The following is an 18,060-nucleotide window of genomic DNA, read 5'->3' on the forward strand; positions in this document are numbered from 1 at the left end:
CCTTAAAACACGCCACCCGTGACCGCAGGACGGTGCCTGCGAACTCCCCGACACTGCAGAGCCCCTGGAGCCTAAGCTGCGCTGCCTCTTTACTGCACCTGTCATGACACCCAGGGCAGAACCCTGCACACAACAAACCCTCAGGAGGCTTCTGGTGTTTTCTGGGGGTCAGTTCTGTCCTTCAGTGAGGCCTCACAGCAGGATCATGCCCAGGACCACGCCCTGGGGACAAGCCCACAAAAGATGGAGTCCTGCATTGAACAGTGTTCCTCAAATGCTCCTGTGTACAGGGAACTTCAGAATGGGGCTTGTTTTGGAAATAGAGTCTTTGTAATTAGTAAATTACAAATGTAATTAGTAATTCATTAAGACGGGTTCACACCAAATGGGGTTGGCCTTAATCCAATGACTGGTGTCCTTAAAAGAAAGTAGGGACACAGACATACACATAGGGAGGACAGTGGGGGCAGAGACTGGGGCTCCGTTGCCACTAGCCATGGATCCACAATGATGATCAACAGCCACCAGAGCTGCAAGTGACCAGACAGGGTCCCTCCCTAGCACCTTCAGAGGGGGCTCAGCTCTCCAGGACCTTGAGCTCCGGCTTCCAGTTTCCAGAGCTATGAGAGCGTATCTCTGTGTGAAGCCACCCAGTTGGTGGGCATTTGTCCAGCAGTCACAGGACAAGCTGGCTGATCTTGACCCCTGGAGGGTCTAAGCTGCCACTGTCATGCATGCTCTGGAAGGAGCCACCTGGCCTGCAGGTGGCCGGGAAGCCAATCCTGGGAGAGGAGCCTGCATCTGCCCGAGTCCTGGGGCTTCCTCCATGGAGGTGACTTTGCTTCCTGCCCCAACAATCAGGACAGGGTGGCAAAGGCTGCCCCTCGGCCTTTGCGGAGAGGTGAGCTTCCTCCTAAGGGCCATTTCTCTGCAGGGTGCCATGTATCACTGCTCCAAGGAGGCCGGGTGGGGCCCAGCTCCAAGGTGACCCACTCCTTGCCACACAGAGGAGCTCCACACAGGTCTGCTTGGTGTGGCCCCAGCTGCAAATGGCAGGAAGTCACTGTCCCAGGAGGATCTGAGGACCAGCCCTCTTGGTCCTGGCTGAGGAGTACAGCTGGCTGCTGAGGAGCCCCAATGGCTACGATGCTCCCCAAACTGTATGCTGATGCGTCTCCCACCCGCCGCGGTGCTGAGAAAGGGGAGCACACGCACCCAAGCAGACAGACGCCCACCGCAATGTGTCATGAAGCAGACCCCACAGAGAGTGAGAGACGGGTTACGAGGAGGGCCCTGTGCTTCGAAGCATGGCACTGGCTGGGCTTGGAGAGGATGTGACTCCTGCCACTCAGCCTCAGGTCCCGAGTGCAAGACTGGCTCATGCCAGCTGCTTCTGCCACCTGTCACTGCTGTGCACAGAAGCACCCAGAGGCCCATGCGCTAACCAGCTTGTGTTGGCCCCAGTCCCCACTCCAGGTGGATGCCAGAAAGCTCTCGGCGGGGCGGGGTCCTTTCTTCCTTTGGGTGACCCCTGGGTCCGTGCTTCTGCAGCTCCCCCAAAGAGCTCCTGGAGGCAAGAGAGGGTAAGCGGGGGCTACGGGTCTTTCACTATGGGCGTAATTCAAAGTAGCTCTTTGAAGTCAAGATCATTCATCCATACTGTCTTATCTGAAAATTTCTTGTGAATTTTGTATTCTGCTCCACAATACAAACTGTATTGGTTTTAGCAAAGCAATGGCATTTTACATTATTTAGCAAGGAAGTAATTTTTGCTCCTCCATTTTCCATCATCTGGGACAAGTGATGCCTTTGGAATGTGTCCTCAGTGTACATTGTACGTTCTTTTTTTTTTTTTTCTTTTTTGAGACAGAGTCTCGCTCTGTCACCCAAGCTGGAGTACAGAGGCACGATCTTGGCTCACTGCAAGCTCCACCTCCCGGGTTCAAGCCATTCTCCCGCCTCAGCCTCCCGAGTAGCTGGGACTACAGGCGCCCGCCACCACACCCAGCTAATTTTGTTTTTGTATTTTTAGTAGAGATGGGGTTTCACCATGTTAGCCAGGATGGTCTTGATCTCCTGACCTTATGATCCTCCCGCCTTGGCCTCTCAAAGTGCTGGGATTACAGGTGTGAGCCACCGTACCCAGCCAACTCTGTGTACATTCTCTTACAGCATCCCATGTCATGTGACATGTTCATGGGCCAGCTGAGGATTACTGGGAGGTGGGCTGGGTGGATCTGAGAGAGGGAGCCAGCCTAGGAGGGGCCAGCCCAGGCCCACTCAGCAGAAAGCCCTGGAGTGTCACCATTGGAAGAAGCCAGAGGCCTCCCGGGGGCCAGGGTCCTAGCTGGAATGGCCTTTCCCACTTACCCTGGAATGTACCCCTGGACTCTGGGGCAGCGTGTGGTCTCCCAGCTCTGGTGGGTGGAGGCTGGTGCTAGAATCAGCCCACCACCACAGCCACATGCCTCTCACACCTAAGGTGGCAGCTCTGAAGTGGGGGCAGAGCTGGGGGCCGCCCCAGAGACACATCTTCCATCCGGTAGCATAGAGAGCTTGGTCGGATCAGAAGGCCAAACCGAGAGGCCTTTCCTTCTCTTCACTTCTTTAGACAGGAGCGAGGCTCTCAGTCTTCCCAGACACCTACCCCAGGGCCAGGCTGCCCCAGAAGTCACAGGATAACCCCCTCTGTCCCTGGCGAGCTGCAGGGGCAAGCTGCCTGGGCTCACCCACCTTACACTGAGGCTTACCCAGGAAGCAGGCACCTGGATAATAAAGTTTGAGCTCTTAGTCCATGCTCCCCACTCTGCCTGAGATGACACGGCAACCCCTCACCCCTGAGGCCACAAGGGGGCCTGCCCAGGAGACCAGCCAAGCCCAGGGGAGCTGCACACAGGTCTCACTCCAATCCTCTCATCCAGGCAGGAGGCTCAGTTGCCTGAGAAGCATTGAAAATAGAATTTAAGTCTAAGCGGCTTAGTGGGGTTCCAAGAAGGGCCAGCAGGTGGGGGTGGGGACAGGGGACCCTAAATCTTCTCAACTTGGCCTTGGGGAGAATCAGATGCTGTAAGACAAGAAAGAGTCAGGCACACAAAAGTTCCGCTCACCTTCTCTTCTAGGGACTCAGGTCACTTCAAGGTGCCCCAGTGTCCTTGGCCAGAAGAGGGCCCGCCCCACCCCCTCAGCTCCAAGGCTGCAGTGTTGAACTGCCTGGGTTTATTCTCTTTGCAAACACAGGCACAGGCGAGGCAAGTCTACACAGACAGCATCCTCTGAAGTTCAGCTCGGCCCTGGCTGTTGTATCCACAGGACCTATCACAGGCATAAGTGACATTTCCCAGAGATCCTCCCCAGTGGGTCTCCAGGGTAAACCCCATTGCCTGCCTGTCTTTAGCCTGGAAGAGGTCCCCCTTGCATCTCTGTATGCAGAGCTGGCCTGCTCAGACCTCCCTGGGGTCCTGTGCAAATGGCCTGGGGTTAGGTCAGGCCAGAGGAAATTTGTTCTGAATCCGGACCTCCGTGGGTGGAGGAGAAATGGTGAAAACGGCAGTTCCCAAAGACCCTGGCCTAAAAGCAGCCGCCCTTTCCCTCTCCTGCCACCCTTGATGCCCCCTCTTTCCGGGCTAACCCTGGTCAGGCTTCAGGTCTCACCAGGGGGGTCGCTTCCTCTGTGAAGCCTTCCTTACCACTAGTTGGATTCAGCTTTTTGACAGTCCCTCCTGCACTCACTCATTCACGCGTGCCTGCATTCATATCACAAATATGTACTGTAGCCCACCACGTGCCAGCCCTGGGCTAAGTGATGGGGGTCCGGCAGACAGGGCCTTTGACCCTGGAGCTCATAGTGGGGCGCAGGGAAGGGAGGGGAAGACCCCTAGGTCTGGGGGAGGCGCTGCAGCTCCGGGATCCAGAAGGCTGCGATTCCTCCTCCCATCTTCCGCCACCTCCGCGCCCGGTCTCTCCCAGGAGGACGGCTGCGCCCCAGCTGAGATTTTGGGGACGTCGGGTCCCTGCCCCGCGGCCTCAACGTGGGGACGATCACTTCGCAGGGCGGGGCTGCGCAAACAAAAGCTACTCCAAGGGGGCAAAGGCTGCGCTGCGGGGACAAAGACTTCTCCGCAGCTGCTGCTGCTGCTGCTGCGCGCGCGCGCGAGTTCGCTGCGGCCCGGACCCACGCCCCCACCCGGCCTTTAGCCAAGCAAACAAATCCATGTTTTAAATCAAATGAGGGCAGACAGTCTCTTCCCCAAACATTTACCCCCGGGCATGGCCGAGGGGACAAAGGGCGCTCCCCACATGCAGCGAAGGCCACGGAAGGAGGGAGCCAGGGCTCGCCGCCCGGGACCGAAGGCCCGCGGTTCCCGCCGCACGCTGCGGCGCACTCGGAGGCGGATGGCTGGGCTCAAGCCTGCCTAGTCCCGCTGTCCTCGCAGTCCCTGCGGGCGCCCCGGACCCCGCAGGGCGCGGCGCCAACAGCAGTTCCGCGAAGGGCCCCGCATTGCGGCTGCGCGTCGGCGGGCGGGCGGGCGCGCGCGTGGGCGAGAGTGTGTGCACGCGCGCCGCCGGCAGCCGTGCCCCAGTTTGCTCCGCGCTGCAGTCCCCTGGCGCCCACCCCTTCCCCAGCCCTCCTCCCTTTGCCGCGGCGCACCCGTCTCCACCGCCCGGCCGGCGCGGAGGGAGAATTGGCCCAGAGCCCGCGGGGGCGGGAGGGGCTGAGCCGAGAAACTGCGGAGACAGAGGGGAGGGGACGGGAGGGACAGGCGGGGACGCAAGGCTCACCACCGCCCGGCCACTGCAGCATCGGCCTGGACGCAAAGTTCACGGCCAGGCCCTGTGGCTGGCCAGAGGCCCGGGACCCCCGGGCTCCCGGGTAGCTGTTCCAGCGGCCCCCTCTGCGCTGCGGCTGCGGCACTGCTTCCCCTCCCCCCTCCCCTTAGTATTTATCAAGCTGGTGAAAGGCTAGGAAGGCTGGGCCCTTGGGTGGGTGAGTGCCTTGTATTCATTTAGGCGGAAACAGAATAGCTAGGGTAGCCCCGCTTCTCCCCAGCCAGGTGGGGTCTGGCAGTTCCCCTGTCCCCGCCTCCCTTCCACTCCCGTTCCTTGAAAGGACAACTGGCGCAGACCAAAGGAAAGCGTCCTTCAGGGTCCTGATCTGCTCTCTGCAGGGCCCCTGAGTTGCAGAGAGGTGGACCCCAGGCTGGCCCCTCTGGTTCAGCAGGGCGCTCTGAGCTGGGGGTCCAAGCTGTGGAGCTACTGTTCCCCTAGCTGTGCCCTGGCTGGTGGTAACAGAGCTGATGCTGCTGGACGCCCAGGCCTTGATGCCATCGTCACCCCAATTCCTGTCACCCTCCTGTGTATCCTGCAGGGGTAGGGGTGCTTATTTCAACTTGGAGGCCCACAGAGTTCAGAGCTCAAAGTTCTGGGGAGAGGGGTCAGCTAGGGAGCAGGTGCCCAGCTTGGCGCCAGGCCAATCCTGAGGGGCCTGGGGTGGCCGAGGTCCTGGTCTGTCATGAAGTAGTTGGGTGGCTCCCCTCCCCACAGTCTCTATGGCGGCATCCTCCCAGGCCGTAGCCTCCGGGGCACAGCTGGCTCTCTGTGCTTCCAGGGGGCCTGCAGATGTGTCCTGAGCTCTGGGGCACTGCCTGACTGTGACTTTGCTCTCTGAAAAGGCTCCATCTGCCAGGCAGGGTCCTACACTGGTCCCAGCATCCTTGGGTTCATTCTAGTGAGGCCAGCCAGGTCATTCAGGGAGAGCCAGTGTTCTGCAGAGTTCCCGACTCCATTCCCATTTGTTCTGCAAAACTGAAACCAGATTTCCTAAACAGGAGCCCCTGGTCACCCTGCTCTTCTTGGTTACATCTGCGGGTCATCATCACAGCTCTACCTGGCTCCAGCCTCGGCCAGGGAAGATGCCAAGGGCAGCTTGGTGCCCCAGGGCAGCCCATGCTAGGGTGCAGAGCCTGCAGACTCAAAGCTGTCCTGGGGAATGTCTCCTGAGGGTTCACCAGCCAAGGCAGCTGTTGGCACCCTGTCTCGGCTGGGGCAGGGGCTGGGATGAGGCTGAGGTTTACACACTGGGTGGTTCAGGAAATGAACTATGTACCCAAGCCCAGAAATCTTCCAGCATCCAACAGCAAGGGGTAGTCTGAGAGGTGAGACCCAAAAGGCCAGCTGTGGGGGTGTGGGGTGTGTGTGTGTGGGGGGTGTTGCTTAGAGAACCCACCCTGCAGGGGGCCCAGGCTCAGCTTAGCCCAGACCTCAATGTCCCGGGCTGGCAAGGTCTCTAGCAAGGTACCCCATGGACTGTCATCTATCCGGGCTGCCCTGATACTGAGGTTATGGACAGGCATCCCTCCTACTGCATCCCCAGTGCACCGGGCTCAGCCCCCCAGGCCTTGGCCAGCTCTGGGCCTCCTGATATGTGCCCAGGTGGGAAAGGGCAGCCTCTGACCCTGGCATCCCCAGCCTGCCTTTGGCAGCTCTTCTCTGCAGAGCCCCTGGTACCCCAAGAGGAACCGCCAACACTCACTGACCCCCATGGACAAGGCTGGCAGCTCTTGGGGTCCCTGCCTGTCCTGGACCACCAGGTCCTGCCTGCTCCCTTGAAGCCCACTGGGGTCCCTGACACTCTACCCTCTGCCACAGTCACGATCCTGGGCTTGCACAGAGGCCATACAGGGCAGAGGTGGAATTAAAATCAGCCAAGAAGCTGGAGTTGGGGGTATTTGAGGGCTTCCAGGAGAAGGTTTGGCTGGTTAGCCCCAAAAGACAGAAGCAAGCTCCCAAATCCAAAAGAAGCCCAGGCCTGAGCTGCCTCCCCATCCTCTTCCTCGAGAGGCTTGGGGCTTGGTGATGGCCTCTGGGAACCCTTTTTGCTTCCAGGAGCCCATGGAAACAGCCCTGGAGAGGCACAGCGAGTGCTTGGACTTTGCTGCCTGGGGTCCTTCGCCAGAGGAACCTCTTAGCTCCCCTGGGCTTGCTTGGCCACTCAGACAGCCCAGCAGGCATGCCAGCCACAGGCCCATACTGAGGGTGGGGCCAGCCAGCGTCCAGACACCAATGGCAGACAGCTTAGGCACTCAGCCTGGCGGTGGAAACCTAGCCGACCTTCCTTCGCTCACATTGGCACCCCTTCCTGCCCCTTTCTGGGTGCTTATTCTTCTTTCACACCTTGTGCATAGAGTCCCCAAGCATCCTTCTCCCTTGGTGCCTGGCAAGATGACCCAAGCACTGTTCTTACCGTCCAAGGACAGCCAGTCGTGCTGGGAGGAAGGGAGCGTGGGCAGAGCCCGGGCTTTGTACTCAAACACCACCGAGTTGGAGATGATCTGGTTGTTGAAGGCAACTTGTAGGGTCACAAGACCAGTGTCATGGGCTGAAAGCGAGAGAAAAAGACCAAGTCAAGGGATGGGTGGGTACCTACAGCCTGGTGAACCACACAGGGCCTGGAATGTCCCCTCCCCACTGCCCTTCATTGGTTAATGTCCGGCTCTCCTTACTGACAGCCTATGCCTGCTCATTCGAGGCCCAAACACAATGCTTCTTCTAGGAACCTTCTCGGTTCACCCAGACTCAGCCGGCTGTCCTGTGATCACTCCCAGGTATTGTAACTGCCCCTTTGCTTCGTCCTCCGAATGAGGGCAGGGGCTGGGTGCTCAGTACAGACTGGCTGAACGAGTGAATGAGTGAATGGCCCCCAACTCTGCCTCATGGCTGGCTGACGTCCCCCCTTATCCCATTCATCCTGGATGGGTTTCGGGTACAGCATCTGTTTCGGACTGATTTGTGCTTATTTTGTTTCACCTATTCCTACAAGCTTGTCCTGACTCAATGAACAAGTCAGCTCCTGTATTTTTCGAAGTTCTTCTGCTTCCCCGATGAAGGAGCTTCAGATGTGCCTCTGTTACCCTGGCCCTAGCTCAGCCCCAGTGGGTGCTGAGCTGGGGATGCTGGTGTGAACGTTGTACCTCCCTCCAATGTCTGACAGTAAGCTCTGGAAGGCAGGGCCCTGGTGGGTCTCGTTAACTGCTGTGGCCCCAACACAGGGCTTAACAAATAACTGTCTGTGTGGAATAAACGAGGTATGGTCTCACTGAGAGTAAGAGGAAGCCAGCCTGCTGTGGAGATCAGCTTTAGCTCTGGGGTTGAGGTTGCCTCTCCACGGCTCATGTTGGCATCTTGGGGGCTGGCCTGTGGCCCACGGAGGTGGCCCGTGGGCAATGGTGGGTGTGCACACTGCCCTGCCAGGCCTCGTCCCTGGCAGATGTCTCGGTTCTGTGCCCTCTGCCCTGCTTTTCTGGAATACCAGATGCTGATACCCAGGGCCTCCCCGGTACAGATTTCCAGGGAGGACACGCACGGGGATCACGTTACTGTTTGGGCTCTTGGTTTTCAGGAGCTTACAGACTCAAGGAAGCCATCCAAGTCAGCCGCTGCCTAGGACAAGCAGAGCTCCAGCTTTCCTCCAAGGACTCTGATGCAGATCCCAGTCCCGATGGGAAAACCAGCTTACTGATGGGTGGCCGCTGTCCATCCTGGGTGGATGTGTTAAGGCAGCAACCATCTTGCCTTGTCCCCAGGGAAGGCCTTCGGGAGTCACTGTCCAAGGGGACCCATGGCTTTTACTCTGTGTTTTCCACCCTGTCTGGGAATCTCAGCTCCAGGCCACAACCTGAACCAAAGGACTCCACAGTGGAGGTCACACAGGACCTCCAAGGTGCCTGGGCAGGGAGCCCTGGCCAAGTCCAGAACCTGCTATGGCTCTGCTGGCATCCCTGGGCGGGTCTCCAAGCTTGTGGTCGCATGCCTGCCCTGGAGATTGGCCTGGCTTGCCAGCAGGAAGACAGGTGGCCAGCACCCACACCCATCGGAGCCCGCTCAGGGCTGCTCCTCTTAGCAGCCTCCTCGGCCAGCCTTGGGGAGCTCACGGCTTCTCTGGGACAATGTGTCCCAGCCTGGGGGGGTGGCCTCTTCAACTGCTGCTGCTCTTCCACCATCTTCTGGCAGGTGCACAACCTGCAGCAACGCTGGAATGGTGGCAGACTCCAAGGCATTTCTTCCTTCCCAGAGAGACGGAGCAGAGGGGACCTACTGTGGTCTCCGGGATCCCAGCCCAGCAGCCCTGCTCCTGCAGGTCCATCACCCAGGAGGCTTCCCGGACTCGCTCTTCCCTTCCCCACTCATGCAGTCCATCAGCGAGTGCCATCAGCAATGGCAAGATCCATTGCTCTCCATCTCCACTGCAGATGCTGTAGTCCACGCCACCATCATTTATTGCCTAGACTCCTCCACTAGCCTCCTGCTGAAGGCAGCATCAGAGCACCTGAGACCTGCTCCTGCTGGGAGGGTGTTGGGAGGCCACAATCCAGCACTGGGGGCCATAGCCCAGCACCCCTAGAGGAAACCAGGGGGAGTGTGGTGCCCAAGGGAGCCCTTCTCCTTACATTTGGAAAGATCAGCCCTCTGCCTTCTTCCTATGGTCTCCCTGCGTCTGTTCTTCCTCCCTACAACCCAGAATCGTCTTTCCCACACACCCAGAATCATCTTTAAAGACATCATTTAGATCAAGCCACCCCCTGCTTAAAGCTAACAGCCTCCTATTGCAAGTAAAATCAAACCAAACTCCTTCCTATGATGCAGAAAGATGGACACGATTTGTTTTGGTTCCTGCTATCATCTCCAGTCTTACTGTGTGCAGCTCCCTGTACCCCACTCACTATCCTGCAGCCAGTGCCTTTCTCGGGCTTTAGATTCTCCATGTTGCCAAACCTCTTTCTGCCCCAGGGCCTTTGCACTTCCCCTACCCGCTGCCTGGCCGGGATGCTTCTCCCACTTCCCATGACTGGCTCCATCCCATCATCCAGGTCCCAGCCTGTGAGAGGCCTCTGCTCATCCATGTTCCAGAAGGAATCTCCTTCTTCCCAGGTGACGTTATTACCATATTCTACTGTTGGGATACAGTTTTCACCAGGTACCTTGGTTATTTCTTTTTCTCCTTGTTTGTTTTCTGTCTCCCGGCAGTAGAACATTAGCTCATGAGAGCTGGGACTGGCTCCATCTTAATCTTCATGCCTAGTGCCAAGGTCAGTGCCCGGGATGTTATGGCGGCTGAGTAACTATTTGTTGAATGAATTGTTTTGAAACCCAATTCTTCACCTCATTTGTTGTTTTTGTTTGTTTGCTTTTTGTTTTTTTTTTTTTTTTTTTTGAGACAGTGTCTTACTCTGTCTCCCAGGCTGGAGTGCAGCGGCGTGGTCTTGGCTTACTGCAACCTCCACCTCCCAGGTTCAGGCGATTCTCCTGCCTCAGCCTCCCTACTAGCTTACAGGTGCCTGCCACTATGCCCAGCTAATTTTTGTATTTTCAGTAGAGACAGGGTTTCACCATGTTGGTCAGGGTGGTCTCGAACTCCTGACTTCAAGTGATCTGCCCTCCTTGGCCTCCTAGCATGCTGGGATTACAGGTGTGAGCCACTGTGCCTGGCCCTCATTTTGCATTTCATCTTTTGTCTTCTTTAGGGCTCTCTGGCCGGCAGAGTCTTCTTGGTGGATTCCCCTATCTTCTCCTGAACCTGAGTTGCCTCTTTCCGCCAGCATCTCCTCTCACTCAGTGCTCACTGCCCTCAGCTCACTGCCCTAACTTGGTGGGCTCCCTCCTGCCCCTGAAGCACCCCAGAGTCTTGTAGAAGACACATTCTGTGCCTGAGTGTCTCCTGCTGCCTGTGACAGTGTGGGTGCTGCCAGGGCAGGACCCTGCTCTTGGTCAGGGCAGAATCACCTCATGTGTTTTGCTTGGGTGGGTGTGTTGGGCTGGGACCCCAGAGACGGGCGGGCATTGGCCGTCTGTGTTGCCAGTGCCCCCTCCTCCCGTGTTGTTCCTGGCTTGTGCTCACAGGCCTCTGAGCCTCTCTTTTTGGTGAGGCCAGTTTGATTCTGACTTCAAGTTCATCCTTCAAGCTCAGCCTGAGATTCCTCTGGGGAGACCCAGAGATGAGGTCCCCAAGCAGCCAGCGTCATCTCCCGGGGCAGTGATTCATTTGCATGCTGCACTCCTCCCTGGACTGAAAGTCCCTTGCAATCATCAGGGCCCTGGTGAGAAGCTGGGCCTTATTCTTTGCTCCACTCCAAGCCCATACTCTGTGCACAACAAGCAGGGGCTACTCAAAAGTTATCTGGCAAATGAAGAAAGGAATGGATACATCCAGTGTGTTTTACAGAGCACCATGTTTCAATCTGGGCCTCAAAGCAGAGATTTCCAAAGGAGACCCCCTTTGTGGAGTTAGCTGAAGACACAATGCTGGCACCTGGGGAGGGGTCCCAGCTCTCAGTGTGCCTTGAGCCTTGTGGCTCCTGTTCCCTCGGTCCAAGACACATTGTGGCTACTCGAATGAGCCTGAATGACTAGGAGGGTGAGTAGCCTAGGCAGAGACTCTACCTGCCATCTCTGCGGACCCGGAAGCGCCCCAGGACCAGGAGAACTGCCTGTGGAGACCCAAATTGCCCTGGTACCCTCTCCGAACTCCTCCTTGGGAAAGGAAGAGCGAAGGCCTCATTAATAGGAATTCTTCAGGAATGGAGCACCTGGGCCAGGTGCTTCACACACCTCCTCTCACTCACTGCTCTCACTCCACTGGCAGGCAGTTTTCAGAGCTGTAGAAACTGAGGCCCAGAGAGGTCAGGCATCTGAGTTCGAGCCACACGGATGGTTTCTGGCTGATCTGGGTTGGACCCAAGTATGGCGGACTCCAGCCCCGGGGACACACAAAGGCCAGCCCCTCTTTTTCTGTGGAGGGGTCAGATAACTGAGAGCAGACCTGAGCAGCCCTGTCCTGGGCCTTAGCCAGGCGAGAACCAGGTACAGGAAGTGGCATCTATTTATAGGCCAGGCAAGTCCCATTCTGGCAGCAGGTGATGAGTGCACTGTTTAATGCCACAGTACCCTCTCCGCCACCCCCGCCGGGCCGGGGACCTCATCAGCTGCACACAGCCCTGCGCTGTGATAGGCAGACCCGGCCTGGCTGCCACCCCGGCTGGCTGTGCTCCAGGCTAAGCAGGGCTGCTGGGTGGGCCTTCTGGAGCCAGGCAGGCGGGGGCTGGGAGGGGAGGGCTGGGCCAGCAGGGGGTGGGGTGGGCATCTGAGGCCGCAGCGCTGGCTCCCAGAAAGTTTGTGGAGAAGATGGTGCTGGGTTCAAGCAGAGGCTGAGTGTACAGCCAGCTGAGGAGCAGGGTTTTCCCCTCTGGTGGCTGCAAGAAGAGCCTGAGAGAGGTGGGGCGCGGTGGCTCATCCCTGTAATCCCAGCACTTTGGGAGGCCAAGGTGGGTGGATCAGTTGGGTCAGGAGTTCGAGACCAGCCTGGCCAACATGGTGAAACTCCATCTCTACTAAAAGTACAAAAATTAGCCGGGTGTGGTGGCACAAGCCTGTAGTCCCAGCTACTGGGGAGGCTGAGGCAGGAGAATCGCTTAAACCTGGGAAATGGAGGTTGCAGTGAGCCGAGATTGCATCACTGCACTCCAGCCTGGCAAAAGAGCAAGACTCCGTCTCAAAACAAAAAAAAAAAACAACAACAACAAAAAGAAGAGCCTGAGAGAGAAGGAGAAAAGGAGAAAAGCCTGGTGGGTTTCAGCTGCCCCAGGCTGGGGGAATGATTCAAGGGCAGGGTGGTGGTGGCAGACAGCTGGGGCAGCCAAGGCTCAGGCTGGACCACGCAGGGTGGAACCTAGAAGCACCCTGGGGCCTGCCTAGCACCGGCCAACTCTGTGCTTGCCGTGGGGACACCCCACCCCATACCTCTCTCCTCACCCCCAGTCTTCTACACTGAGCATCTTCTCTCCGTTCTAGGCTCCCTGGCATTAGGGGACAGGAGTGGGTCTCCCTGACCTTCCGCACACCTGCCTCCTTACCCCCTCTCCTGTTTATGGTCAGGGCTCACTGGACAGGCCATCCTGAGGGTTGGTGGTGATGAGATGGGGCAGCCAAGGGGGTCCTGCCAGCACCAGTCCAGGAGCAGAAGACATAAGCTCTAGAAACAGGCTTCAGATGCCTGGAGACTAACTCATTCCTTCACAATCTCCATCCCCCTCTGTGACATGTCTGCACTCTGCCAGCCCCGGGGATACTATGGTGACCAAGAAGATAGTCCCTGACCCCATGGCACAGGCAAGTGGGGAAGGAGTGGTGGCCAGAAGTCAAAGACAAGTTGACCACACAGGGACACCATGCTAAGCAGATAATGCTGGAACGCTGGGGAAGGGCTTCAGAGCCACAGGGACAGCACAGAGGGCCTCCTGACTGGGTTTCGTGGGGGATCTTTGAGCCCCTAAAATTGGAAGCAAATGATGTGCATGTACCTTTTCTGGGCATAGGGTAGATGGCTCTGTTACATTCTCAAAGGCGTTTGTGCTGATAATTGTTAGACTGATGCCCCATCACCACCCCATCTCCCTCCACCCCTACCAAGCTTTCTCCAGCCTTCTGCCCTCTGCCCTGGGCCCCAGGAGGACAGAGCCTGTGTGTGGGCTGCAATGCCGGGGTTCTCCTGGCTTCTGGTTGGCTTGGGCCATGGGAGGCATGGGCAGGTGCAGAGAGGCCACCTTACTGCAGAGGTGGTCTCTGGCCCCGGCTCTCACCAGCTGTAGTCACCCTTTGGGCTGAGGGTGGTGGCAGCTTCCCACTGTGGTCAGCCCTGGATACATTGCCTGGGCCTGGCTTATTCCCACCCTAAATCGTGCTCTCATCACGTTCTCTTCAAAATCCCAGTCAAGCGTGCCTAGGTCCCTGTCCGACGCTGGGTCCCTGAGCCAAAGGAGATGATGTTCTAATAGACTCTCTGGGATCCGCTTCTTCACAGCTGAAGAAACAGAGGCCTAGAGTAAGGACACGACCTGCTCAAGGTCACCCCAAGGCTGACTCCGAGTCCAGTGCTCCTCAGGCCCCCACTCCTTCCTTGGGGGACTGGGGCAGGGGGTGACTTTCTTACCTGGGCAGTAGCAGCGCAGCACCCCGGGCTGAATCAGGGATGCAGGCACTGAGATCTGGTCAAACAGGCAACTGTAGTTATTGCTGGCTTCCTGCCACGGGCCTGTGATGAGGACCTTCACTCCTCCCTGCAGGGAACAGAGAGAGGAACAGAGTTGGAGTATGAGCCACTGAGGGAGGCAGCATGGGGAAGCCCCGCTGAGGCTGCACTGCTCAGATGGGGGTCTGTATCTCTCTCCCCATGCAGATTCCCAGGCCGCCACTCCAGGGATTCCACTGAGCCCCGACTTATGAGAACCACAGCTCCAGGACTACAGCAAGAGAAGGGCCCCGAGGCGCTCCTTCCCCAGCCCCTCAGGAAGCTCCAGGACCGGCAGCTCCAACCCCTGACCTTCTCTCTCTTGTATAACCCGCAGATCCAGGCAGGAGGGAGTACAGAGTTTTGCAAACCCTTTCAGCCCACGATGCCCCTGAGAACCGGCCTGGAAGGAAGCCGAGGGCAGGGAGGGGACTTGCTATGTCATTTGCTTGTGGACAGATTGAGGGAATTCCAAGTTTTGAAAACAGGCCTGAGCATCTCAGTGTCAGCCCAGGCAGCAGAAGTTCTTGTGGGGAGTTGAGGAGAGACCCAGGATCCCCAGGCTGTGGGCATGGCAAGGTGAGGGGGCCTGGAGCAGGGTGGGGTGAAGAGCCTGATTAAGAAACAGAAGAGCTAAGTGCAGGAGATGCTCAGAGACTGCCCTGTGAGCTGAGTTTGGGGCTCAGAGCGGGGGGCTGGGAGTGGAACGGGGCTGAGCGTCTGCCCCTCCCCCAACCATGTGCTATCAAAGGTCCTTGAGTCTGTGCCGCTGCCTACACAGCTAGCCTGGGGTCCCACGAGCAAGCAGTGATCCTGCAGCTTGGCTGGGAGCAGCCCCGAATGACCTTCCTCAGCTCCAGGGGGTAGGACCCCACCTCCAGGAACCTCCCAGGGTGCCCAGGGGCAGGAGAGCATCAGTAGGGCTGGGGTACCCCCTGACCCCCAACTTGGACTAGCCTGGGGCTGCTGCGGAAAGCAGAGGAGGAGGGTGGCCTCATGTCCGGGGCCCTGGGCAATCCTGCTTTACGGCCATTGCCCTGCTTAGTGATGATAGAGGGAGGTGCGAGGTGGACGGCAATTTGTAGGCCCCCTACTTACGGCTTAGCTGAGGAGAGGGGCTGGTCACTGAGTAGAGGGAGGCTGTCCCTGGGGATGAGGAAGGTGGGGGTGCCGGCCTCCCGGGCTCCCCTGGCTAACCTTGGGTGGACCCACCCCAGAGGCGCCATCCACCCCACCCCCAAACCAGTAAACACCTTTCCCTGCAGGGGGGCGGAGAGCTGCGTAGGTCAGGGCAGAGAGCACCACCTAGTGTCCAGGCTGGAGAAGGCCGCCAGGCACGCTGGAGACTGGGAGGTGGGGGTGAGGACTTGCTGTGAGCCCACCTTCCCCACCGCTCCAGGCCAGAGAAGCGATCCCCACTCCGCAACCCCGTGCCAGCCAGATGCTCCCTCCTGGTCACTCACTCATTCTTGCTCGGCATCTTCTGGGCCCTGGCCCACCCCTGCCCTGGAGGGAGCCCCAGCCTCTACAAGGAGCCTGCCCTAGGCGCCCCACAATGTTCCTGGAACCCAGGCCTGGCCCGGGGCACCTGCAGCAGGAGTGAGTGTTTCCAGGGATGAGGTGGAAGTGGCTCCTCCCATTGCCTGGCCAGGAAAAGAGACTTCTTCCACGGAAGGGGCTCTCCCGGGCTGGAAGGCATATCCCACCCCTGCTCTTGCAGGAGCCGTGCTCTGGCCTGGGAGGTCACTTTACTACTAGGGCAGCGGAGAGAGCTCACGACCGAGAGCCAAAAGCAGGAGGCCTGCTCCCGCGCCTCAGTAGCTGTGTGTCCTCAGGCAAGTGGCCCAGCCTCTCTGGGTGGCATCTCCTCGCTAGGGGCCCTTCTGGTCGCAGCATTCCTTGTTCTGATGCCTAGGGATATTTGCAGCTCCGTGGAAGGGGCAGGGCGTTGGGGGCAGTGGGTGCCTGGCTGGGAAGAGTGCCAGCGGACAGGTGGAGCCTGACTTTGGGATGTCTGGAAGCACCAGAAGGCCAGCTCAGGGCACCATCCCCCAGGATCCTGGGAAGTGGAAGAGCAGTGACTTCAAAAGGCCATAGACAGTTACCATGTGAGAAAAAGGGAAAAAATAATAACTGCAATCAACAGCTGCTAGCATGAAGCTGGGGCTGATGCCGGGAACAAAGAACTGCAGAGATTACTGGAGAACATCAGGACCTTCTCCATGGAAACCGCCGCAGGACAGCTCAGCATCCATCCATTCGGGGATGGTTCCCATGGCAACAGCCCGCCTGGCTGCGCTGAATTGGTGGTGGCGCGCGTGTCTGATGGCTGTAATCGCAGGCTCTTCTGCCTGGTGCAGCAGGAGTGTCAGTGGTGGGAGATGACGCAGGAGGGTTTGGGGGCAGGGAGGGAGCACGAAATGCCATCTGAGGTCTCTGTGTCCTGAGATAAAGGGCCCGGATGTCTGATGCAGCCAGGGCAGATGCTGGGGCATAGGGGAACGCCTCTGGGGTGTGTGTGTGTGTGTGCGCGTGTGTGTGTGTTGGTGACCAGCTGCAGCCAGAAGTGAAGGGGTGGACAGAGATAGGAGAAATGGAGAAATGGGAGCAGCCTGTGGGAGGGAGGGCCTCTCAGAGAAGAGACAGCAGGATGGCCCCAGCCACCGCATTCCTGCTAAGTGGATGCATTGAGGTTTAGAGCTGGGTGGGGGTGCTGGGTAACCATTTAACCAAACCCCATTTTGCAGAGGGAAGCAAGGCCCAGGCCGACAAGCCTGCCTGTACAGCCCTCCCTGAGCTTGACAAAACCCGGCCAGATTGGACTCCTGATGCAGTCAGTGCACAGACGGGCTGGCAGGGAGGGGACAGGACGAGGGCCAGATGAAGGGAGAGAAGTGTCAGGAGAGAAAGTGCTGTCTCCTGCAGAGCCCAGGATGGGGGCGCCCCTGCTGTGGTATGGAGACAGTGGCCTGGGTAGGAGAGGACAGCAAGGAGGAAGGGGCCCTTCACAGCCTCTGAGGCCTCACTGTGTGGCCAGGTGGGGCCCCAAAGGGCCTAGCTGGGTGGCGGATGCACATTTTCCAAATCAAGCTGAATTTCAGCAGCTTTTGGTTGTAGGTAACTGGAAGCATTGAGGGCTTCTGGGAAAGCAGGACTGGCCGCTCCCTCTGCCGGGCTGCCAGGCTGCCATTGCGTTCCTGTTCCTGGGCTGCCCTCGCATGGCGAGTTGCTGAACTGCAGTCCCAGAAAGGACAGAAGGAGCCAGGCCTGCTGATGTCCTATTCGCCAGGACACCCAGGAGGCTGGGGTGTGGGCCTGCACCCAGCCCAGGGCCTGACTCACAGACCAGGACCTTGGGAAAAGAGGGGACCCTCCTTCCACCTCCTGGCTCCTGCAAGACATTAAGGGCTCCAGGGCACCTCTAAGTGTCCCGAGGATCAAATCTCCCAGGTCCTAGGACTGGGAGTGCCTCGAGGCCACCCCCTCTCAGCCATTTACACGTAAGAAACTGAGTTTCAGAGAGTCAGGTCTCAAGGAGCCAGGACCAGAAGACAGCTCTGACCTTCCCCCTGCACCCTGTTCCTGGCCTCCCTCTCTGTCCCTTTGCATCGCTTTCTTAAGCCCAGGGTCGGGGGGTATGGGGAAGATGCCCAGCTGGCCTTTGCGGGGTGGGGTGGGGGGTGTGGTGAGCGCTCTGAAGGTGCCACTGAGCTCAGAATCAGTGATAAGAGAGGAGGTCAGGGCCGGGTGTGGTGGCTCACGCCTGAAATCCAAGCACTTTGGGAGGCTGAGGCGGGTGGATCACTGGAGGCCAGGAGGTTGAGACCAGCCCGGCCAACATGGCAAAACTCCATCTTTACTAAAAATACAAAAATTAGCTGGACGCGGTGGTGCGCGCCTGTAATCTCAGCACTTTGGGAGGTGGAGGCGGAGTCAGGAGTTTGAGACCAGCCTGGGATACATGGTGAAACCCCATCTCTACTAAAAATACAAAAATTAGCTGG

General features: G+C 58.3%; 1 protein-coding gene across 8 annotated transcripts in view; it reads right to left on the minus strand.

Annotated features, from left to right (window-relative positions):
• CAMTA1 (calmodulin binding transcription activator 1) overlaps positions 1-18,060 on the minus strand; it is a 953,649-nt gene that overhangs the window by 86,384 nt on the left and 849,205 nt on the right. For 4 of the 8 annotated variants that reach the window (XM_023215241.1, XM_023215238.1, XM_023215237.1 and 1 more), the window contains exons 1-3: positions 15,155-15,280; positions 13,979-14,105; positions 7,241-7,375 (exon numbers count right to left, since the gene is read on the minus strand). Coding sequence is in view for 2 of the 8 variants with exons in the window: in XM_031934754.1 (XP_031790614.1) it covers positions 7,241-7,375; positions 13,979-14,105 (262 nt within the window). In the remaining 6 variants the exon portion in view is untranslated. Of the gene's footprint in view, positions 1-4,779; positions 4,902-7,240; positions 7,376-13,978; positions 14,106-15,154; positions 15,281-18,060 lie in introns of those variants that run through there. The other 4 variants (XM_023215244.1, XM_023215235.1, XM_031934754.1 and 1 more) reach the window with 4 other exon arrangements.

Source organism: Piliocolobus tephrosceles, chromosome 1, assembly GCF_002776525.5.
Source record: "Piliocolobus tephrosceles isolate RC106 chromosome 1, ASM277652v3, whole genome shotgun sequence".
Taxonomy (NCBI): domain Eukaryota; kingdom Metazoa; phylum Chordata; class Mammalia; order Primates; family Cercopithecidae; genus Piliocolobus; species Piliocolobus tephrosceles.